The sequence below is a fragment of the Lontra canadensis genome, unplaced genomic scaffold (assembly GCF_010015895.1).
Source record: "Lontra canadensis isolate GAN:19392208 unplaced genomic scaffold, GSC_riverotter_1.0 scaffold113, whole genome shotgun sequence".
In the NCBI taxonomy this organism is placed as follows: Eukaryota; Metazoa; Chordata; class Mammalia; order Carnivora; family Mustelidae; genus Lontra; species Lontra canadensis.
The window spans coordinates 1,140,142-1,165,651 of NW_022631107.1; the positions used below are offsets into that span (position 1 = coordinate 1,140,142).

General features: G+C 34.8%; 1 protein-coding gene across 4 annotated transcripts in view; it reads right to left on the bottom strand.

Annotated features, from left to right (window-relative positions):
* ERCC6L2 (ERCC excision repair 6 like 2) overlaps positions 1–25,510 on the bottom strand; it is a 128,678-nt gene that overhangs the window by 43,749 nt on the left and 59,419 nt on the right. For all 4 annotated transcript variants that reach the window (XR_004380637.1, XM_032840485.1, XM_032840484.1 and 1 more), the window contains 4 exons: positions 20,567–20,638; positions 19,800–19,945; positions 17,203–17,298; positions 6,636–6,735 (listed from right to left, as the gene is read on the bottom strand). Coding sequence is in view for 3 of the 4 variants with exons in the window: in XM_032840485.1 (XP_032696376.1) it covers positions 6,636–6,735; positions 17,203–17,298; positions 19,800–19,945; positions 20,567–20,638 (414 nt within the window). In the remaining variant the exon portion in view is untranslated. The remainder of the gene's footprint in view (positions 1–6,635; positions 6,736–17,202; positions 17,299–19,799; positions 19,946–20,566; positions 20,639–25,510) is intronic.

A 25,510-nucleotide genomic window follows, 5' to 3' on the forward strand; every position in this document is an offset into this window, starting at 1 on the left:
AATGTTGTATCAATGTTAGTTTTTTGATTGGGATAACTACATTCTGGAGAGGAGAGGGGGAAAAGCAAGTGCAGAACAGCACATAGAACTGAGTATTTATATGCATAGAACTATTTCTTTATGTGCATATAAATAGAAGAGTGTCCTTCTTTGAAGGAAATACACACTAGAGAACTAGAAGTGATAAATCTGCAACTTTCTCTCAAATGGTTAAGAAAAATAAAGATCATGACTGAAGGAAAGAGAAAAGCAAATATGATAAAATGTTAACAACTGGGGAAATTAGGTGATGTTAATTGGGTGTTTTTTTTTTTTAAGATTTTATTCATTTATTTGACAGAGAGAGACACAGTGAGAGAGGGAACACAAGCAGGGGGAGGGGGAGAGGGAGTAGCAGGGAGCCTGATGTGAGGCTTGATCCCAGGACCCTGGGATCATGACCTGAGCCGAAGGCAGACGCTTAATGACTGAGCCACCCAGGTGCCCCTAATTGGATGTTCTTTGAGCTATTTTTACAATTCTTCTGCATCTACAAATGTATGTCTAAATTATATGTATCTAGTCACCTTTCATATATATATATGTACTTCTTCATCTTTGTGTATATATACATATACATGCATACATATATATATTTGTATGTATATATTTCTGTATATGTATATATTTCTGTATCTATACATACATATACATATTTTGTATGGATGTGGATATATACACACACATCATACACACACATACACACACACACTCATACTTCTTCTTGTTTAGAGGATTTCATGTAACCTAAAATGTGGTATTCAGAAATTAACGTGAATTTAGAATACATGAAATGCTCCAAACATGAAGGAGTACAGTTTTTTTGTAAGTGTCTTATTTTTTAAAAGTATAAAATGTCTTAATGCATTATCACAACAAATGCAAACAAAATATCAAAGTTAAAGTCCCCCTTGAATAATACAGATCATCCTCTATCAGTCTTAGAAACACTGTAATGTTTAGGTATATCCTTCTAGATCTTTCTCAATGCAATAAGAGCTGTTTATATATACACACAGAAATAACTTCATGCATCAACATAATTGGTTTACTTGTTCTGCAAGTCAGGTTTTTTGGTCCCATCTAAGAATGTCTTAGCAGTCTTGCCAGGTCAGTACATCTGCTCTATAATTTTTTTCTGTTGCATGCATCAGAACTGATGTTATCATTCTGCTACTACAGGACATTTAGGCGGTTTCTTTTTTTTTTTTTATTTTTTTAAACAAATACTAACTGCTGAATATAATCCTTGTCATCCTTCACTGTTTGTATATGAGAGTATTTCTGTCAGACAAATAAGGAGAAGGTGCTATGTATTTTAAAATGATAACTTTGCCTATAAAATAAAAGGACCAAGTTATATTCTCAAAAATAATATGAGTACCTCTTCACAAATACTCCCACCAACAATGAAAAGTGCCAATCTCCCTATATCCCTAATCGCCCCCCAAACAAAACCCATACACAAGAAAGTTTTAGCAGAATGTGCATAACACAGCATTGTTTTATTTTATATTTCTAGATTATAACTGTGGTTAGGCATCTTTTCATATATGCATTAACCATTTGTATTTTACCTTAAGTAAAATGCCTGATCATTGTCTTTTTATAGGTTTGTGGAAGTTCTTTATGTACTAAAGATGCTGATCCTTTGTTTACCTTATACATGGAAATTTTCCTTCTAGACACTTTTTTTTTTCTTTTAAAGATTTATTTATTTGAGAAAGAGAGAAAGAGAAAGAGAGACTCTACCCTGACTGTGGAGCCCAATGCAGGGCGTGATCCTAAGACCCTGAGATCACAACCTGAACTGAAACCAACAGTCAGACACTTAACCCACTGTGCCACCCAGCCTCCCCCCAAAAATCTCTTTATATTGATTATCTAGACATTTAAAAAGGGCATATACAAGATCATTTCTTGGTTCATACTCATGTATTTTATTCTATTTCTTAGTTCTGTCTTTAATAATATGCATGTGGTATTTTCTGATTTCTTGTTTCTAAAAATTATTTTAATTTTTTTATTATTATGTTCAATTATCCAGCATATAATTATTAAGGAGGCAATGTGTGCTGAGGAGCACTGGGTGCAAATAATGAATTGCTGAACACTACATCAAAAACTAATGATGTCCTAGACATTTTTTAATTTGGCTTCTAGGTCCTTTGTCATACAGAAGTTTCACATAAAAATGTAGTTAAATTTACAATATTGGCCTTTGAGGCTGTATTAGTTCCCTATGGCTGCTGTAACAAATTGCCACAATCTGGATGGTTTAAAACAACAGAAATTGATTCTCTCACAGTTCTGGAGGCTAAAGTCTGAAATCAAGATGGTGGCAGGACCACACTCTCTCTGAAGGTTCCAAGTGAAGACCCTTGGTTCCTGGCAATCCTTGGCATTCTTGGTCTCAAACTGCATCACTCCAATCTTTGCCTCCTTCATCAAAGTCATTCTCCCTCAGTGTCAGTTTGTATCCAAATTTCCCTCTTGTAAGTATATCAGTCATGGATTAGGGCCCACCCTAATCAAGTATGACCTCTTTTTAACTTGATTACATCTGCAAAGATCCTACTTCCAAATAAGACCCCTTCATGGTTACACATAGGGGTAGGGCTTTAACATATTTTTTTTTTTTTTTTTGGAGGGAGCACATAATTCAACTTCTAACAGAGACTTTGTTAAAGATTTTTACATTCATGCTCATAAGAGATATTGGTCTATAATTTTCTGTTCTTGTAATATCTTTGCCAAATGTTGGTATCAACAATTTTTTATCTTTCTAAAGTTATAAGTGTTCCCTCCTCCTTTGTTTTCAAAAAGAATATTGTTTGATAGAATTCACTGTGGAAGTTATCTAGGTTAGGATCTTGTTCTATGAGAAAGGTTTGAATTAAAAATTCACTTTCTCTGACAATATAAGGCATCATTTTCCCTCATTTGAAATCACTGCTCCTAAGTATCCAGAATCACTAATAAGAAGTTAGATATTTATCTTATCCTAGTAGTATTATAGGTAATGTTTTTTTCTCTGCAGAAGGTTCATCTCTGGAAATTTAAAGGACTTTTCACTTTATCCTTGGTGTTTTATAATAATAGAAAGATGGTGTAAGTGTGGATCCATTTTCATCCATCCTGTTTAGCACTCATGTAATTATATGGACCTATATAATTCCTGGACTCTTGTTTTCCACTTTTTATATGCTTCTTCCTTTATTTTGAGTTTCTTTCTTTCCCTTCCTTTTATTCCCCTCTTCAACTATAAGACTGATATTAGAACTTCTGGACCTAGAATTCATTTCTCCTAACGTTTCTTACATGTATTCTTTGTCTTTTTGCTCTGTAATCTAGAACAATTGTTTAGTTCTCTCTTTTAGATGAAAACATTTGGGAGTTCTTCATTTTCTGGATGTTAATGGATTCTTTTTCTATTAGTCTGTTCTTATTTCTAACATCCAACAACCTCACTCACCTTTTTGTTGTTGTTTTAAATATCTATTTATTTGAGAGAGTGGAGGGGCAGAGGGAGACGATCCCCAAGCAGACTGCCTGCTGAGTGCAGAGCAGTCTTGGGGCTTGATTGATACCATGACCAATGAGATCACAACCTGAGCCAAACTCAAGTGTCAGACACTTTACTGACTAAGCCATGCAGGCATCCCCTCAGTCATGTTTTGAAAATATTACTTATATATTTTTAAACATTTATTTTATTCTTTTCTATTAATTTTTGTCTTCTCTGATGTTAATTCTTCCTCTTCCTCTTCTCCTTTTTGAATGCCTAAGATAGTTCTGATGGCTCTTGTAACAAATTATAAACTTGGTGGCTTAAATTAAAAGAAATTTACTCTTACAGTTCTGAAGTCCAGAAGTCTGTTATCAGTATCACCGGCTGAAATCCAGGTTTTGGCAGGGCCATGCTCTTTGCAGGTACTCTATTGGAGAATCCATTCCTTGCCTCTTCTAGAATGGAGTGATGTGGTCACTTGCTAAGGAATGCTGGCAGCTGGGGGTCACTTAGCAAGTGACCACATCACTCCATTCTCTGCCTCTGTGGTAACATTGTTTTCTCCTGTGTCAGATTTCCCCTTGCTTCTTTCTTATAAGAACCTTATATAAGAACCTTTTAAGAACCTACCTGGCTAATCCAGGCTAATCCCCCCCATTGCAAAATCCTTAATCACATCTGCAAAGACCCTTTTTTTCCCACATAAAGTAACATTTACAGATTCCAGAGATTAGGACTTGGTATCTTTAAGGAACATTTTCATAGTGTTTCTTTTCTTAAACTGTTCAACAATTATTTTTTTGTTGGGTATTCATCTGTCTTCAAATACCCTACATTCTTATCTCAGCCTATTGCAGTGATCATTCAGAGCAGGGGAAATGCAAGTATTTAAACTGCTGGGCAACAGGAGGGACTTTCTTCTCAATTTCAGCAAAATATGGAGCGCTGTCTTGCTTCTTTGCTTCTAGTATTTCTATTTATTGTTTCTACTTGAGAGCAGACACCACTGTTGGCTATAATTTGCTGCAATTGGGGTATGATTGTACGGAGCTAACCCATCTTGTTAGATCATCAATTATAACCCAAAGAGGGGGCATCATAGTCACCCTAGGACTCCCTGCCCTTTTTTTTAGTATCTGCTGGCTCTAACTTGGAATATCCAGAAGCTGTACCTACCTTTTTTAATAGTTTCTTTCTGAGTTTAGCTTGGCTTCTTCCTTCAATCTGATGTCCAAATGCCTTTTGTCTTTTAGGGTTCCTTATAACTTCTGGGCCACAAATAGAACTCTTCTTACTTTCTAAAATTTTTATAGTTTTTTTAAACATCATTTTTGGTGTTTAAGTTGGTTTAGTGTGGTTCAGTTGGTTTAGTGTCTGACTCTTGGTTTCAGCTCAGGTCACGATCTCAGGGGCGTGGGATTGAGCCCCACATGGGGTTCCATGCTCTGAGCAGAGTCTGCCTGAGATTTCCTCTCTCCCTCTCCCTCTGGCCCTCCCCTCACTCCTGCACACTTGCTCTCACTCTCTTAAATAAATAAATAAAATTTTTAAAAATCACTTTTGGATTTCTTTTTCCCCAAGGAATTTGAGGAATACTCAGAAAGCTAGCTAGAATGTGTATATCATATACACTCTTTGTTCAAATGCCAATCAACCTTTAAATCACATCTCTTGCCTTTTCCTCACACAACTGCCATTATTATCCTGATCTGTGCCTACTAAATTGTATGGCTGAATCTTTCCTAAAGGGCTCATGCTTAAAAATATTTTAATAACCAAGTAGAGCATACAAACTTCTGATAATGGACATTATCCTCATCTTCTGAAGTAATAGTATTATATATGTATGTATATATATATACACATATATATATAAAGAGAGAAAATTACTACATATATATAGAAAAGGGACAAAAATCACACTGGATTGTGACAAGTCTAAGACAGTATTCTAAAAAACTGCTCCTAAGATGAAGAGAGTCATGTTCTACTTTTTTCCAACACTGGTTAAATATATCTGAACAAAATAAGGTTCAAGTAGTTGTGCTATACCAAAGAACAAAAAGATGAAAGGTTTCTTATACAGCTAAGTTGCCTTAAGAAAAAACAAAAACTGCTGTGTACAATTCTATTTTTAGAATTAAGAAAACAGCATGAATTTAAGATTGGATCATTCTTAGGTTAACTACCACCACATGTGGCAGATGTTTGCTCTTAAATAGATGCCAACGGGAATATATAGGGAGTAACTCAAATTTAACATTTATAATTAAACTTGAAACTCATTCCAGATCTTCTCAAGTGAGCAATTATAAACTAAATACATTTTGTTTATTTAGAGCCATAAATGGTGAGGTAATTGATACCCTAAAGATACTAAAGAGTTAATAGAATTTCAGATGAACACTAAAAGCAGCAGCAGAGCAGTTAGTACACTTGAGGGCTATTCCTGTTATTCCATTTACTTGGGTGTCCCTGAGTCCCAGTTTCATTATGTACGACATGAAATGGTTGCATTAGATATGTGTAAGGGATTTTCCCCTTAGTCGTCTTCATGCAATGGTACCTACAGAAAACAGTAAAATGAACACTTACCTGGAAAGGTTTCTTAAGGCTGGAAGTTGGTTTAGGTAATCTTGCTGCCCAGAGAGCTGTGAGATCAATGTGTCAGTGCACCTGTCTCCCATCTGTGGCATATAGTCACGTCTTGACCCACAGGGAGGGAAGCTGTGACCTTGCTAAACAAATTGTGATCTATAGTAGTGTTGGTACTCTTGGGAGCTTGTTAAAAATCCTGGGCTGCACCCAGAGCTACTAAATCAGAATCCATAGTTTAAAGATCCCTACATAATTTATGTACACATTAAAACTTAAGAAGTACTACTCAAAGAAAATTTCAGCTCTGAATTTCAATGAATGTAAGAATCCATCTGTTTTACAGAATATATTTGGAAATATATTTCATAATATTAAATTCCATATTATAGTTAGAATAAAATGAGAAACATATTTTTACACAAATTTCTGAAATTTTTGAAATAGATAAATGTTTACTTCTTAATTAGGAAAAGGGAAATATATTTACCTGTTTGTATACCTGTCGTAAGTACATGATTTCCTCCACAGTTCCCAAAGATATCAGCCTAAATACTTTCACATCCCTGCACTGCCCAATCCTATATGCTCTGTAAAAAGATTAAAAACAAAACCAACAAAAATCAAATGAAACAACTTGGGTTCAGGAGATAGCTCTAGGATAGAAAAATGGAATGTTACTAAAATATTTTTTAAGATTATTTATTTATTTATTTGAGAGAGAGAGAGAGAGAGAGAGAGAGTGAGAGACAGAGGAGAGAAAGCAGGGGGAGGAGGTAGAGAGGGAGGGACAGAGGGAGAGGGACAAGTACTGAGCAGGGAGCCCCATGTGGGGCTCAATCCCACCTGGGATCATGAACTGAGCTGAAGGCAGAAGCTTAACAGACTGAGCCACGAAGGCACCGCTGTTACTAAAATTTTAATTTAGAAAGAAATGTAGGCACAGTTCATTGTATGTTAATTATATGTATCTCAATGAAATTGTTTAAAATGGGGGAGGGGAAAGTGCAAATTTGCAGCCTTAATTTCACAGAGATTCCTGTCTGACTGAATCATTCAGTTGACTAGCACCCCAGGTATTTTGACATGGACCATAGTGCTATTTAAAACAATAACCTGATTTACCATACTGGTTAATGTAGGTCTAGGCCTGGGAGCTTCTCTCAGGTAAAGGCTTTATTGGATGCTATGAATGAAGTTACCTGTTTGTTTGTTTGTTTTTAAGATTTTATTTATTTATTTGAGAGAGAGAGAGAGAGAGAGAGAGAGAGTATGAGCAGGAGGAGGGGGCAGGCAGAGGGAGAAGCAGACTTCCCACTGAGCAGAGAGCCCCATCAGGACTGGATCACAGCATCCTTGGATCCTGACCTGAGCTGAAGGCAGATGCTTAACTGACCGAACCACCCAGGTGCCCCAAGTCACCTGTTTCTAAACATTTGTTACAGTCATGGGCTGGGCAGTGAGGATCAGGGGCAAGGCCATACCGCCTCATGCTTGAAACTGATAAAACTTGGGGGAAATTTAATTTGACCTTGTAAAGTCACTCTGTGTTGTTGTATCTCGTTCTCTCTCTGCCTCCTTCACTCACTGCTCCTCATAGAAAAGGGCTTTACTAAAGAGTATCCCGGGGCCCCGAAAACCTTGCACCTGCAGAGGGGAATGGGGGATCCTGCAGCTCAGCACAGCCAGGGTAAGTTACTTCCTTCTCACTTTCATCCTGCAGCCCAAATACAGAGGGACTCACAATCCCTTTCTCTCTCACAGTGGAATGGAGTCTTAAAACTTTCTTTTAATGGATCTAAGGAAACGGCTTTTGGATGTGTGCTCAGTCAACTGGTGAATAGGACAGATTCTGTTAGAATACATATTCTTTAATCTACACAGATAAAAACCTTATCACATGTTACTTTGGACCTATGCTTCATCAGTTTCTAGGTCCATTAAGAAGAGATATGTTAAGTGATGGTCTTCTTACTACGAAAACAAGTGTTGGGGAACTGTTACAGTATGGAGGTCTAGACCTTCGTTTCTCTCCTTGATTCCTCCTGCCAGCGTCAAGTGAAGGGCAGGGAGGGAAAGAGAAATGCTGTTCATTTAGTTTTATTGGCAACTAACTTAAACTTGAGTATGAAAACATAGTACCCTGGGATAAATAGGATATTAGGTCTTAATGGCCCAGATGAAAAAGAAAAAAATTAAGACAAATGTTGCTAAGATTCAAAAAAAAAAAAAAAAGAGAGAGAGAGAGAGAGATTTCTCTGTGGCTTTCATTTGATTATTTTCCTTTACAGCTGTCAGTGGAGAGAGGCTGGTTAATGTGTGGGCTCTGCAAGTCAGGGTATGTGAATTCAGATCTTGAAATCATTGGCTCTGACCTTGAACAAGTTACTTCAATTTGTTGTGCCGCACCTTTCTCACATGTAAAGTGGGTATGATAATAGTGCTTACCCCATAAAGGTTTTGGTGTCAGGGTAATGCTGGCCTCACAGAATAAGCTGGGAAGTGTTTCTTTCTCTTCAAGTTTTAGTAAGAGCTTCAGAAGGTTTGGTATTAATTCTTTTTTAAGTGCTTGGTAGAATCCCTCCGTGAAGCCATCTGGTCCTGGTTTTTGTTTGTTGGCATTTTGATGACTGATTCAATCTTTTTATTAGTTGTAAGGTTTATTCATATTTTCTACTTCTTCGTGATTCAGTCTTGGTAAGTTATGTTTCTTGGCATTTGTCCATTTCATCTAGGTCATCCAATTTGTTGGTGTACAACTGTTTATAGTACTGTCTTACAATCCTTTCTATTTCTGTAAAATCAATAGTAATGTCCCCCTTTCCTTCAGATTTTAGTTATTTCAGTCTTCTTTTTTTCCTAGTCAATCTAGCTAAGGGTTTGTCAAGTTTGTTGATCATTTTGAAAAAAAAATCTCTTGGTTTTGTTAATTTTTTTCCCCCTGTCTTTTACTCCCTCATTTATCTCTGATCTAATCTTTATTAACTTCCTTTTGCTAGCTTTGGGTTTAGTTTGTTCTTCTTTTTCTAGTTCCTTAAGGTATAAGGTTTGAGTGTTGATTTCAGACCCTTTTTTTGAAATGTGTTTACTGCTATAAATTTCTCTTTGCACTTCTTTCACTTTTTACCATAAGTTTTAATACACTGTGTTTTCATTTTCATTTTTCCCAAGATATTTGCTAATTTCTCTTGTGATTTCTTTCATAACCCATTGGTTGTTTAAGAGTGTACTGTTTAGGAGTGGTTGTTTGAGAGTGTAATTTTTTAAAATTATTTACTTTAGAGAGAGAGAGTATGAAGTGAAGTGGGGGAGAGGCAAAGGGAGGGAGAGAGAGAATCCCAAGCAGACTCCACACCCATGTGGAGCCCTACTTGGGGTTCAATCTCACAGCCCAGATATCATGACCTGAGCTGAAATCAAGAGTTGGGGCACTTAGCCAACTGAGCCACCCAGGCACCCATCATTTTTTTTTTTTTTTTTTTGAAGAGAGAGCATGCACAAGTGGGGCTAGATGATGGTGAGGGAGCCAAGAGGGGGAGGAGGGTCAGAAGAAGGAGAGAGAGAATCCCAAGCAGGCTTTATGCCCAGAGTGGAGCCAACTCAGGGCTTCATCTCAAAACCCCAAGATCATGATCTCAGCTGAAATCAAAAGTCAGACACCTAAATGACTGAACTGCCTAGGGGCCCCATTTAATTTCAACATATCTGTGGATTTTCCAGTGTGACTGATGTCAAAAATTAAACCTTTACATATCATTTATTCATTAACATAGATTTATAGTTTTATGCATTTGTCTTTTATTTCTTTTTTAAAGATTTTTTTTTCTTTTTTAAAGATTCATTTTCAAGTTATCTCTACACACCCCAAGAGCAAGAACTGCATATTGTACCAATGGAGCCATCCATGCACCCCTGTGTTTTAAATCCTATAAAAAGTAGACTTACAAACCAAAATTAAAGTAATACTGGTTTTTATATTTAAGAATTTTATATTCTCATATGGCTTTGAGTTACTGTTAAGAGTCCTTTAATTTGAACTTGAAAGTCTCTTTTTAGCATTTCTCGTAGGGCAGGTCTAGTGATAACAAACTCAGCTTCTGTTGTCTTAATTTCTCCCTCATTTCTAAACGACGGTTTTGCCTGATACAGAACTCTTGGTTGATTTTTTTTTCCTTTTGGTACTTTAAATCTATCATTCCACAGCCTTTTGGCCTATAAAGTTTCTGTTGAGAATCTGCTGGTATTCTTACTGGGGATCCCTTGTACATTACAAGTCATTTTTTTTCTTGCTGCTTTCAAGGTTCTCATTCCCTTTGTCTTTAACTTTCTAAAACTTGGTAACATGTCTCAGCATAAGTCACTTTGGGTTTATCCTACCTGGAGTTTGTGAAGCTTCTTGTATTTGTATATTCATGTCTTTTCCCAAATTTGGGTCGTTATTATTTCAGTCATTATGTCTTCAAGTAACTGTCCTTTACTCTCTCTTCTTTTGGATTCCTATAATATGTATTTCAGTCTATTTGATATGTCCCATAAATTCCTTTAGCTATGTTCATTTTTCTTTGATGTTTTGGTTTTGGTTTTTGCTGTTGTTGTTTTGGTGGGTTTTTTGGTTTTGTTTTGTTTTGTTTGTTTTGCTTGTTTCATTGTTGTTGTTGTTGTTGTTATTTGTCCTCAGATCTGTCTTCAAGTTTCCTGATCCTTGTTCTGACTGTTTGAATATGATCAGTCTTTCCAGTGATTTTGTTGTTGTTGTTGCTTACATTCAGTAATTGTATTTGTCAGGTTCCGAGTTTTTGCTTTGTTATTTTTTTATATATAATTTCTATCTCTTTGCTGATATTCTAATTTTGTTTATATATTGTTTCCCTGATTTTCTTTATGTCTTTGTCCATAGTTTCCATTCAGCTCTTAGAGTTAGGACAGTTGTTTTAAACTATTTGTCACCTAAGTCCTATGCCCATGTTTCTTCAGGGATAGTTTCTGGAGATTTTGTTCCTCTGACTGTACTAGGTTTTCCTCTTTCTTTAAATGTCTGATGTTTTTGTTTTGTTTTGTTGTAAAAAAAAAAAAAATTGGCCACTTGATAAAATAGCCACTTCTAGTCTTTGCAAGCTAGTATGGAAAACACACATTAATTAGCAGGGTATATCTTAAGTCTTGGGAGAAGATCAGGGTAAGGATTAAAACCTACTTTGGTCATTTCTGGTCATATGTCCTGCCTGGGTCTGTGTATATGTGTGTGCTTTTAAATGTCTTAATTTCCCAAAGAGTCTCATTTCAGTGTCTTCTCAGGGCCTTAAACATATTCTATCATAATCTTCTACTGTAATATCATGTACCAGGGATAGAATCCCACTGCAGCTTTCATGCACCATGGGGCCTATCACTGCTTTCAATAGCTTCTGCTAGTCTGAGATCCAAACTGTGCCACCATTCCTCCTCTAAGCACTGTCAGGTGAAATTGAAACAATTCCCTTTGGCAGCTTACAGACAGGTTAGAAAGTTACAAAGGTGTTCCATACCTGAGAGGGAGGGAACTGGGAATTGTTTGCTTCCTTCTGGTTGTACTGCATTAGAGAATGGAGCTGAGATAAAAATGAGTAAAGATGCCATGAAATTTCCCAGTTTTGAATATAGCTTCTTCTTCATTGGGAATTTGTTTAACTACTACAGTTCTCTGACTAAATTAAAGAGATCCAATGAAGTTATTTTAATCAGTCTCTGTTTTTTTTTTAATCCACCCATAGGGAAACATGTACCTAGAGCTTCTTATTCTGCCATCTTGCTGGCATCACTTTTTGATTTCCTCTTTAATACAAGAGTTATTTAAAAATATATTTAAAAACATCCATATGGCTAGACTTTTATTAGCTACAAGTTCATTGTTATTTTCTAGGGTCTTTTGACTGGAGCCATGTAATCTAGTCCTTGTGATTTATATTAAGATATATAGTCATTTAAAAGTATGCTCTAAAATGAAAGAATGGGTATTTTCAGTTGTAATCTGGTTATATACATTTATTAAATTCAAGGCTAAATAACTGTTATTTAAATAATTTATGTATTTTCTTTTTTTTTGCCTAATCCATTAATTTTTGAGAGAGGGATATTAAGTTTCCCATCATGATTGTGGATTTGTCCATTTCTCATCATAAAAGAGTTTTTTGGCTTTGTAATGTAATGCTATTATACTTTCCTCTTGGATTGTTCCCTATTTTTTTCCTTAATGCATCTTGCTTTGAAGCTTGATGGCTTAATATTAATATTGCCACTCTTACTTTTTGTTACTTTCTCTCTAATTAGATTTTTAAGTATATTTTCATTTTTAACTTTCTATGTATTTTTCAATTTTATATATAGTAGTAATAAGCATAGACCTGAATCTAACTTTTCATTTTAACTTTCTTTTTTTGTTTGTTTAAATAAGGAAGTTTTAGCCCATTCATATTTATATTTGGCCTTATTTCTTACAGTTTATTTTATGTTTTGTATTTGCCATGCTTTTTTAGTTTCGTTCCCTCTCACTGCACATATCTCACTGCACATCCCTCTCACTCATATTTCTAATCATTTACTGAAATAATCACATTTTCTCAGCGACTTTAAAAAAAAATTATTTTGGAAGTTCTGTTTGGTTTTACTTCTAATTTCCAATGTTTCTCTAAGTGGATTTGGGGATCAATTGTATCACAATCACCTTGGTTGGTTTTTTTTCTTAAGATTTTATTTATTTGAGAGAGTACACGTGCACAAAAATGAGTGGTGAGGGGTGGGGAGGTGGGTGCAAAGCAGAGGGAGAGGCACAAGCAGACTCCATGCTGAGTGCAAAGCCTGATGGAGGCCTCAATCCCACCACCTGGAGATCATGACTTTAGCCTAAATCAGGAGTCAAATGCCTAACTAACTGAGCACCAGATGCCCATGGGTAGTTTTTAAAGAACTGTGGCGAAATACATGTAATATTTACCATTTTAATCATGTGGGGGTTTTTTGTTTGTTTTTTCTTTTGTTTTGTTTTGTTTTTGAGAGAGCGAGAATGCACTGAAGTGGGGTGTAGAGGGGCAGAGGCAAGGACAGAGAAAATCTTAAGCAGGCTTCATGCCAGTGTGAGCAAGCCTGACACAGGGCTCAATCTCAAAAGCCTCAGATCATGACCTGAGCCAAAATGAAGAGTCAGATGTTTAACCAACTGAGCCGCCCATGCTCTCCCCATTTTAACCATTTTTAAACATACAGTTTAGGGGGATTAAGAAAATCCACATTGTTTTGCAACATTACCATCATCCATGTCCACAACTTTATCATCCCAGACAAAAACTTTGTACCCATTACACAGTAACTCCCCATTTCCTCCTTTCCCCAGCCACTTATAAACACCATTCTATTTTCTGTCTCTATGAATTTGACTATACCAGATATAATCATGTAAGTGGAAATATACCATATTTGTCTTTATATATCTGGCTTATTTCAATTAGCATAATGTCTTAAAGTTTCATCCATGTTGTAGCATGTTTAACAGAATTTCATTTTTTTTTTTTTGTTTTTTAGAAGCTACATGAGATGGTGGGTATTAATTAAACTAACTGTGGTACTCATCGTATAATACACGTAAGTCAAGCCATTATGGTATAGCTTAAATTTATAGAGTGCTGTATGTCAACTGTAACTCTATAATATAAACAAAGAATTTCATTCCTTTTTAAGGCTGAATATTTCATTTTATGTACAGAATACATTTTGTTTATCCATTCATCTATCAGTGAACATTTGGGTTACTTCTACCTTTTGGCTACAGTGAATAATACTGCTATAAACATGGTTGTACAAACATCTTTTTGGGTTTTTGCTTTCAATTCAAAATGTGGAAATTCTATATTTAATCTTTAAAAAATCACCCTATTGTTTCCATAGCAGCTGCATCATTTTATATTTCCAGCAGCAATGCACGGGGTTCTAATTTTTTCATATCCTCACCAAGACTTGTTTTCTATTTTTTTTTTTTTAAGATTCTACACATTTATTTGAAGAGGAGAGAGAGAGAGAGAGAGGGTGCACAAGCAAGGGGAGCAGCAGGCAGAGGAAGAGGGAGAAGCAGATTCTCCACTGAGCAAGGAGCCTAATGTGGAGCTTGATCCCAGGACCCCAGGATCATGACCTGAGATGAAGGCAGATGCTTAACCTACTGAGCCACCTGGGTGCCCTGATCTGTTTTTGGTAATAGTTATCCTAATGGTCATGAGATTGAGCCCTGCCTAGGCTCTGGGCTGGGCATGGAGCCTGCTTAAGATTCTCCCCCTCCCTAGCCGCTCCCCAAACCTGCTCACACACACAAGCTCTCTTTAAAAAAAAAAAAAAAAAAAAAAAATTATCCTAATGGGTTGAACTAATATCTCATTGTAGTTTTGATTTGCTTTTCCCTAATGATTGGTAATATTGAGCACCTTTTCATGTTCTTATTGGCCATTTGTATATCTTTTACGGAGAAATGTCTATTCAAGTCCTTTTCCTATTTTTAAATTGGGTTTTTATTTTCTGGTTCTTGTTACCGAATTTTAGAAGTTCTTTATATATTCTAAATGTTAAGTCCTTATCATGTATAATTTGCAAGTGCTTTCTCCTGTGGGTTGTTTTTTACTCTGTTGCTATTGTCCTTTGATGTACAAGCTGAGGAATTTCTTAAAGTGGAAACTGTAGATTCCCACACTAGACCTACAGAATTCGAATACCAGAAGGATGGAGCTTGAACATCTGTGTTTAAAAATTGAACCAAGTGATTATTATGCCCAACTCTCCTAGTTGTTGCCCTTAAATTTTTTGCTAAAATTTAAAAACAATTTTTGGCATAAATCTGAAAACTAAGATATTCTAATTCTTTTTTGATGAAATATAAATTCTAACACAATTATCCCCACCTCCAGTGTTTTATTGAAATTTTATGGAATTTTAGTTTTTGATTCTTATTTATTTATTTATTTATTTATTTATTTTTTACTTGAGAGAGAGAGGGAGCACAAGCCAGGAGAGGGGCAGAGGGAGAGAGAATCTCAAGCAGATTCCCTGCTGAGCAGAGCCTGATGAAGGGCTCGACTCAGGACCCTGAGATCATTACCTGAGCCAAAGTCAGACATTAAACTGACTGAACCACCCAGGCACCCCTCTTATTAATTTTCTCATACCATCCTTTCATATTTTTGAGAATTCTTTCTTTAAAACTGCATTAAGCCTCTCAACTAAACCATCAACATTTAGACTTAAATATAAATTTCTTTGTTCCTAGATGTCGAGAGTTGCTTTATTTTCCTTCACACACTGATATTTTAGCTACTGATTACAAAGTCAAAATTATTTTCTTGCAGATATCATCATATGAATTTTGTCACTTTGACAACTTCAGTTGTGTTCCAGAATTCCATAATGCAGATGAAAAGTCTGTTCTTCAAACTGTTCTGCTGAAATGAATGTGATTTTATTTCTTTATTGGTAACCTGTTCTTTTCTTTTTGTCTTTGTTTTATAAATAATTTTCTCTCCCTCTTTCACACTGGCATCATTTAGCCCCCTTCTTTATCTCTGGAATTTAGAAATATCACCACTATGTGTATTTTTTTCTCTCCTGCCCTGTCATTGTGTTCTAAAATAATCATTCCTTTTATTTTCCATATCAATCTCCACTTTCAGTCCTCTCCACTTTATTACTTAGACCTTGAACTGAATTATTTGGCCATAGTTGTAATTTCTAAGAATTTATTTTTTTTAAAGATTTTATTTATTTATTTACTTGAGAGAGAGCTAGAGAGAAAGAGAGAGAGAGAGAGAGCAGGGGGAGGGGCAAAGGGAGAGGGAAGAGCAGACTCCCCACCGAGCAGAGAGCCTGATGTGGGGATCATGACCTGAGCTGAAGGCAGATGCTTAATGGACTGAACCATCCAGGTGCCCCTAATATCTAAGAATTTCTATTTTTCTCTTCTATGCACTTCTTTACATGGTGTCCCATTCTTATTTTATTTCCTTCAGGGTCTGTTTCTCATCTTGGCCTTTTTCTTTCATACTGCTGGTTTTATTAAACTATTTTTATTAAACTATTTTATAATTCTTTTTTTTAAAAGATTTTATTTATTTGAAAGAGAGAGTATGAGCAAGAGAGAGAGGAGGAGAAGCAGACTCACCTGCTGAACAGGGAGCCTGACATGGGGCTCGATTCTAGGACCCTGGGATCATGAGCCGAAGGTAGTCACCTAACCAACTGAGCCACCCAGGCACCCCCATCTCATAATTCTTAATTTTTCATTCATAATTACAAATGAGGAACTGGATGGACTGCATAGGAAAGCTGGTCTGGATTTCCAAATGGCTACACAGGTCTATTTAATAATTCCCCCTTTTTCTGTTCCACAGAGATCTGAGATTACTTTAGGTTCAGCTCTGCTTTATGAACTGGTCCTAATGTTCACTGCAAAAACCTTCTGTCAGTCTAATTCCCCACTTATTTATAAAATTTATGAAATAAATCTTTCACCTTTGATCAAGGGGCATCTGTTGTAGGCCAAGCCCTCTTTATATGTGGAGGGTAGGAGAGGAAATGCTTTTAGGATTAGCACATTAATTAATTTCCCACAACAATTCCATCTGGTCTCTTTCTACATCCTATAGTTGCTGACCCCAAGCTTGAAATTTCTCTGTGCTCTCCTACCGACTTCGGACTGTGGCTCTTCTCTGTTGGTTTCTTGATCATACAGATTCTGTTTACCTTCTGTCTTCTAGGAGTTTCTCAAAACTTCTGATCTACTAGTAGTGACCTTCCCTCTCTTCCTGCAGTATTATGGGTTTGTTCCTTCTTAAACCAATCCTGTCATAATAATGGAATCTTGGGATGGACAGAAAATCAACTGCTATTATCAGGCTGCCATTTGGATTCAGATTCGGAGTTATCTTAAACACAATTTTTTTTTCATAAGGTTTTCTCTGTCTTGTAATCATAGGAGCAATCTAAAAGAGTCAAAAAGGAGTAATTTTAGGTTAAAAAGTACTTGTTAAATTTTGTCAGTATTATACCTGTCAATTGCCTGAAGATCATTGGCTGGATTCCAAGTAGGATCAAATAATACAACAACATTGGCACCAACAAAATTGAGGCCTAGTCCACCAGCCCTAGAGGAACCAGAAAAGGGCATATTAAAATAGCAAAAACATGATTGTTGCCCTCTAATTCAATTGTGCCAGGTTTCTGTAACAAAATCAATACAATACTGCATTAGCATCATAAAAATAAGAAGATTACAACACAAACACGCCAAAACCGAAATAGCTATGGAATATCATTTTTCTACCATTCTAGAATATCCCTTTAAAAAAATTGACCATTAAAGCCCACGTAAGTAGGTTGTGCTGGTTTTTGTCATTTTTTGGCTATTCAAATACTATGCTATACGATTTTCCTAACATGCATTCTAAAAATTCTAAGTATAGTCCAGCTAAATAAATCAATATACACATTTTTAAAAGTCAATACAGGAGTAGATACACTTCTTATTCTTCCTTCTAAGTGTAGCTAAAAATCCCTGGACATCATATATAAAATAAACATAAGACTCAGAAAAGTAGAGAGAACAAAGACACGCTAGTGAGTATATGAACTAAGGAATGATACAGCAATGAGTTCTCCAGCTGTCTTTTTGCCTAAAAATCCTAGACCGGGTTCTGAAGAAACCAGTATACTGGAAATGCCAACAGTTGAGACAAAAAAGCCCCAAGAAAAGCCTTCTTCCTTTAGCCAAAGAATCAGGAAAGGTATAGCTTTTTAAGACCGCAAAATGTTAGATAATAACCAGCCTATTGTAAACACCATGGGAAAAAAAATCTATGGTCCCACTCCCAAACTGGTCAGTAAAGGCTGAGTGAGGAGATTAGATCTCCACCCTTGCCTTAATGGGGTGCCTCTCATCCACACCCAGAGGGTGTCAGAGAAAACAGACTGAGGAGCTGGGGACGTTCATTTACACTCAGCTATAACCAAATCCCCTCTGTGATGTCAGTGGAGGCTGTACCGAACATTAATGACGTGCCTCACTCTTAGGATGTCAACAGAAGCCAAGCAAGAAACATGGATTCCCATCCCTATGCGGCTGGCATGGCGTCTGCCTAAAACAGAGGGAAAAAGCCCCACGGTAAACAAGCTCAAAATAAAAAATTACAAAATGTGTGAAGAAACCATCTCCTATAAGCAAGAGCCGAGAGAAAAATAAACAGAAGGATTAGCAGCCCCAAGTACAGGAGTTGGTAGAGCAAAAAATGCCATTCAAAAAGAGATTTAAAAAAAAATAATTAAAATTACTAAAGAAATAAAAGGAAGGCTAGAAACCATAAAGAACAAAATATAAGTAAAAATAATCAGGCAGATCTGAAAAATATCACTAGGACTTTTAAACATGAAAAATGCGGTCTTTAAAAATTCAATGAATGGGTTAAATAACAATTTCTAATATAAAGAGATAATTAGGAGCTTTCTGGCAAACCTCATCAAATTAGATGGTGTGAGCAGAAAAGGAGTGAGAGATGACTGCTTGTCATGGGAAGTTCTGTACTATTTGAACTGTTGTTGAAGGCATTTATGACTCTGAAAAACATTATTTAAGAAATTAAAAATGTTTATTATATAGGAAATTAAGAATGCTTGTGTGTACTTTATAAAACTTAGCTGAAAACAATATTCTATGTAATTTAATGCTCTGTGGGTAAGGAAGGGCTCATGTGAGAAAGTATTTCTTGATTCATTCATAGGAAAATGAGAATCCAGAACTTCTCTCCTTATGACTTCATTGCAAGAATATGAGAATAACTTAGATCTCAACAGCTCACTCATCGTATACATAATTTTATTCCTCATTTTAAGTAATTACTGTGTTGACTTTTTACATTTTACGTGTTTGTTTTTAAAGTCCTCTGAAATTCTTTTTGAAAGACAGTGGGGGCAGATCTATAAAATACTTACATATTAGATGTCAAAGTAAGGATTTGTTACCCCCAAAAAGGGATTAATCTTCTTAGGTATTTATATTGGCTTAACTCTTTCTCTAAAGTGTATATGTTCTTTAAAAGGTTTTATTGAGAGATTCATAAATAGGTGTTAGAACTGACTTAACTTCTATAAAACCTATTAATGTGGAGTTGCCGTGGTTGAGATGAGGTAGACAGAGGGAGGAAGTACCAGGCCCACTAAGCCCAGTGGGCTCTCTAGGGCTCCTTGAGCACAGTTTAAAAATACTGCTACACATGATTCTCAGTTATATGATTAATAACTTGATTATTCAATTAAGTCTGGCTGTTCTGACCACAAGACATGAATAAAAACACTATCACAGAAAATTCCTGGGAGGAAACATCCATTTCTTTTGATTGTTATCTTTATAAACCTAGACATATAAGGAGAATTCAGTGATGATAAGAAAATTGAGAGAAAAGTTTAGGTAAAACTCAAGATACTGTTATTTCAGTCATAATTAACAGCATTTTTGCTGCTTCTCCTTAAAGCCAAATAAAACAAAGCAATACAAGCATAACCACTGAAAATTAATCCAGTAATGATTTTTAAATTACCCTAAATCTTAAAAGCAATTAGATAAAAATCAAGTTATCAAATTTTATTTTCTTACATTGTGGATACTAGGCAAATGTTAACGTCTTGTGTACTGTTGAACTCTTTCACAATCTTGAGTCTTTCCTCTGATTTCGTACTTCCATCAAGTCGTCGGTAATCAAGTCCAGCCGCCATACAGTATTGCTGCAGAACATCAAGCAACTACAGAAAAGATATGAAGAAAGGCAAAGACAAATTCATGGTGTAATAAGTTTCGTACAATTATAGAGATAAGATTTACTAAGTATTAATAATTGCTGCTTACAAATTCTTTCTTACAATTATAAGAGCAACAAATATTTTCCTGGCTTCTGGCTCATGTATTTCTTCCTATTATCCTGAAACTGACTCTAAAGTTCACCAATGCTTGTCTTAAAAAATAAAAGAAAGAAAAAAATCAACCTTTTAGGAACAAAAAGAAATCAAACTTTATTTTTTTAAACTAAAACTAAATAAAAAGAAAAATATTGGCCAATTTATGTAAATGACTTTCATTATTTGTGCTATTTTCCAGGTTCTAAAATCTCTTAAATGTCTTGTATATTTTAATTATAGCAAAAACATCAACAGAGAATTAAAAATCTATCTTTGAATCTGCTATTTGATAATAACCTTGATATCTTTGAGATTTAAGCGTCTTCTGTTTTAAAAGTTGCTTATCTCACTATCATTTCCTATAGTATGTATACGAGAGAAAATGTGGCTGGACACATATGTCTCTTGGGCTTTGTGCCTCAGAGTTAGTGCTGGGCCAATCACGAATATACTTCAGAAGAAACTCACCTTGGTGGAAAAGGAGAAAAGAAGTATTTTATCTTTGTTTTTCCTGCAATGATTTAAAAGCTGCTGAAGGACCTGCAAATGAACCACAGAAATCAACCACCAGTGAAACAGTTCCAACTAAAAGCACACTTTATACATATAAACATCACTTGAGAATTTCTTAAAAATTATTTTTATACAATATAACCTCACTCCTCTTTCCTAATTTCCTTCATTTTTGCCAACTTAGAGAAATAAAGTATTAGATATTACATGAGATGTTATTCATCATCATATTGTCAATAATGAGGTAAGGTTCCCAAAGACTTTTGTTTCATCTCATCTGGTTTTAATAAAAAGGAAGCATTTTAGATTATGGGATGCATTTAAATGAATTAATTTAATTTCTAAAGCACACTTTCTTTATACCTACAATATGTTCAGAAACTAAATTACAGAACAGCATTCCTTTTAGGAAATATTTAAGTTTTTTCTAGATAGATGTAATAAAATGTGTTTAATTACATTTAAGTTCTAAAAGTCTTGATATTTATTTTCTTAAAATAATCAGTCACATATACACCTCTTCTCATTTTATCCCTTCTGCTTCTCTATTTACAGTAAGCCCTGAATTCCAGATTTGATTTTGACCTCAAAATGTCAATAATTTGCCCCCATACACAGTGCTTTTAGGGATGGAGCAAATAATCCAAAGCCTATTTATAATAGTAATACTGTTATTTTTAAAACAGGCATTTCCACGTCTGGCAATGACAGTTCCAGAACACTGTGGAAAAGTAATCCACAAAGGAAAGAAAAGGAATTTTCTGAACTGAACTTAAAATTTTTCTGAATTATGCAACAAACACTTCAGTAATTTTGTTTATTCACTGATAAGCATTTAAACTTAAAATAAAAAATTATAAGCAATATAAGAAACATAAGAAACATAAAAATTATAAGCAATATAAGAAACACTCAATAGTCGACTAAGAGAAGACACTGTGCTAACTCTGACCCCCGCCGTCCAATCCCTCGGAAAAAGCCATAGAGTTAAAAAGAAAGGTACTCAGATAACTAATCAAATGGTGAATAAAAATGTCACAGATCAGGTAAACATAATTTAAATACTCACAGAACTTACAAAGTAAGCTTTGCATTTATTTACAAAATAAGCTTTGCATTTACTTTATTTTTTAATAAAACAACTGATTCTATATAAAGTATGTGCATTAGAGTTTCACATAATACATTAGCTTTTTAAAATTAAAAAACTTTACTTTTTAGAGCAACTTTGGATTTACAGAAGAATGGAGTAGAGAACTCCCACAGACTCCATTCCCCCATCTTGCACTTCTGCCCCTCCCCTGAACCCAGCTTTTCCTATTATTAACATTTTGCATTAGGGTGGTACATTTGTTAACAACTGATGAATGAATAAATTATTATTAATATATAATCATTAATTATTATTATTAAATCATTAACTATTATTATTAACTAAAGTCTATTTACCTACATTAGGGTTCATTCATTGTGTTGTACATTTCATGATTTTTTACAAATATACAATGACATGTATTCATCATTACAGTATTACACAGAACAGTTTCACTGCCCTAAAAATTCCCTGTACTCTCTCTATGCATCCCTCCTTTCAAACCCCCGGCAACCACTTATCATTTTACTTTTTCTACAGTTTTGCATTTTCCAGAATGTCATATAGTTGGAATCATACAGTATGTAGTAGCCTTTTAGACTGGCTTCTTTCATTTAGCAATATGCAATTAAAGTGCCTCGTGTCTTTTTGTAGCTTGATAGTTCATTTCTTTCTATTACTGAATAGTATTCTATTGTCTGAATATACCGCAATTTATCTATTTACCTACTGAAGTACATCTTGTTTGCTTCCAAGTTTTGGCAGTTATAAATAAAACTGCTATAAATATCTGGGTATAGGCTCTTGCGTGAGATTTTTAACTCATTTGGGTAAATACCAAGGAGTGTTGTAAATAACAATGTTCACAGCTAAGAAATCTTGGGCCTAACTCTTCTCAAATTAGTCAGGCCTAGAGATGAACATGACCCCTATATGATCTCAACAGCACTAAATTGGGTTTCCTGAGTCTTTTTCCCCACTCCCTCACAGTAAGTGGCCCTGTGGTATTTCCCAAGGGAAGGGAAAATGAGGATTCTTATCAGGGGAGTAAGTTCAACTTGTGACCATCCATTGGAATAGTAGTTGAGATTAAAAAAAGAAAAAGAAAAAAGACCTTCACATATAAGAGAAAGAGGTTGAGTTCATGAGTGTAGCTTTGAGGGCATGAAGGGTACAATAAGCATTACATCAACAAATGTAATAAATCTTATTATTCATCAGCTGCAGGCTGATGAATAATAAGAAAAGCAGAACTAGTATCACCTGAATTCAAGACATACATGCAACTTGGATTTTTTAACCCTCCCCACAGGCAATAGGTTATATGCTTTAACATTTTGTATCACTAAATCATCAGATGATGTTGACAATCAGATGATGATACACAATCTTAAGAATATAACCCTAGATTATTACTATCAGTCTCCATCTTGTTGGTGTTCTCTCACAAACAAATAAATTACAGGCTTCTTTCACATATACAGACACCCACCCAGCCTCTAGCAACAATTCATGCTTGCTTTTTCCTTTCTAAAAAGCATAACAAAAATTAAATGTAATAATTATTTTAATCAGACAACTCCAATAGTACATTTTAAATCATATGTTGAGTATAAGAATATAAAATTAGAGTTATAAAATTCATTTAATATCAAGAGTAACTTTTTAGTGAAGAGTCATAAAAAATGCAATTTAAATATATAACAACAGATAATACAGTTTTCATAGGAGGCCATGATTTCTGGCCTGGGAAACAAGGGGATAATAAGTGCTCAGATCCAAATTAATTGAGCTTTTTACATTGTTTTATTTAAAAATAAAGTCAGCAAAATGGATGATAAAAATAGATTAACTATTCTTAGGAAAGATTGTTAGGAAATTTACTATTGTTAGGTTTGAATTATTTATTATGATAATAAATCATAGAATATTCTCACTAACACAGACTTATTTTAAAAATATACAACTCTTTAACTAAGTGGGTATAGAGAAAATACACCTCAACATAATAAAGGCCATATATGACAAGCCTACAGCTAACATAACACCCACTGACAAAAACTGAAAGCTTTCCCTCCAAGCTCAGGAACAAATCAAGGATGCCTCCTCTTACTGCTATTATTCAACATAGTACTAGAAGTCCCAGCCAGAGCAATTAGGCAAGAAAAAGAAATAAAAGCATTCAAATGGGAAAGGAAGAAGAAAAACTCTTCCTATTTATAAATAGCATGATCTTATATACAGAAAACCCTCAAGACTCCACCAAAAAAACTGTTAGAACTAATAAATTCAATGAAGTTGTACAATACAAAATCAGTCTACAAAAATTCATTGCATACTAATAAGGAAATATCAGAAGAAGAAATTAAGAAAACAATCCCATTTACAACTGTATCAAAAAGAATAAAGTAACTAAGAATACATTTAACCAAGGAGGTGAAAGACCTGTACACTGAAAATTATAAGACATTAAAGAAGACACAATTAAATAAAAAGGTATTCAGTGTTCATAGGTTGGGAACTAATGTTGTAAAATGTCCACACTGTTCAAAGCTTCTATAGATTCAGTATAATCACCATCAAAATTCCAACAGCATTTTCCACAGAAATATGACAAACAATACTAAAATTTGCATGGAACCACAAAAAAACCCAAATAGTCAAAGCAATCTTGAGAAACAGCAAAAAACTGGAGGCATCACACTTCCCAATTTCAAACTATACCACAAAGTTATTGTAATCAAAACAGTATGCTATTATAGAACAGATACAGATCAATGAAACAAAATAGAAAGCCCAGAAATAAACTCACATATATATAGTCAACTAATTAATGACAAAGGAACTAAGAATATACAATGGGGGAAAAGACAGTCTCTTCAATAAATGGTACTGGGAAGCCTTATGCAAAAGAATGAAACAGGTCTCAGTAAGACATCTGCACCCCCATATTTACTGCACATTGTTTATAACAGCCAAGACGTGGAAAAAATTGTTAAATGCCTGTTGACAGATAAACGGATGAAGAAAATGTGATATATACATATATAATGGAATATTGAGACATAAAAAGGAAGGAAATCCTGGCATTTGCAACAACATGAAGGGCATTTATGCTAAATGAAATAGAAGAAAGAAAAACAAATACCCTATGATCTCACTTATATGTGGAATCTTAAAAAAAAAAAAATGCTTGTATTTATAAGTACAGAGAATAGATTGGCGGTTGCCAGAAGCAGGGGTGAAGGCGGGCAAATGGGTGAAGGTGGTCAAAAGGTACAAATTTCCAGTTGTAAGTCCTGGGGATGTAATGTACAGCAACTGTATTACATATTTGAATGTACAACGCTGTATTACATATTTGGATGTTACTGAGAGTAGATCTTAAAAGCTCTCATCACAATAAAAAAGACTATGTGTGGAGATGGATATTAACTAAATGTATTGTGATAATCATTTTGCCATATACTCATATCAAATCATTATGCTATACACCTAAAACTAACATAGTTATATGTCAATTTTATCTCAATAAAAAAATACATACGCAAGTTTTTAAGGTAATCTTGGTTTTTATTTTATTTCATTGAATTTAGAGGTCCAAGCAAACTAAACTATGAGTTTATATAGATTAACTGCTAAAAATATTTCCAAGATTCTAAGAAAATGACCACCTGACTACTTAAAATCGCTTATTTATTTAGCCAAAAGAAATAACTTACTTTCTTCTTAATTAAACTATAATGCTGGGAATTGTTTGGTAATAATCTCTGAATCCATAAATAAAGATTCTTTATAGTTACTAA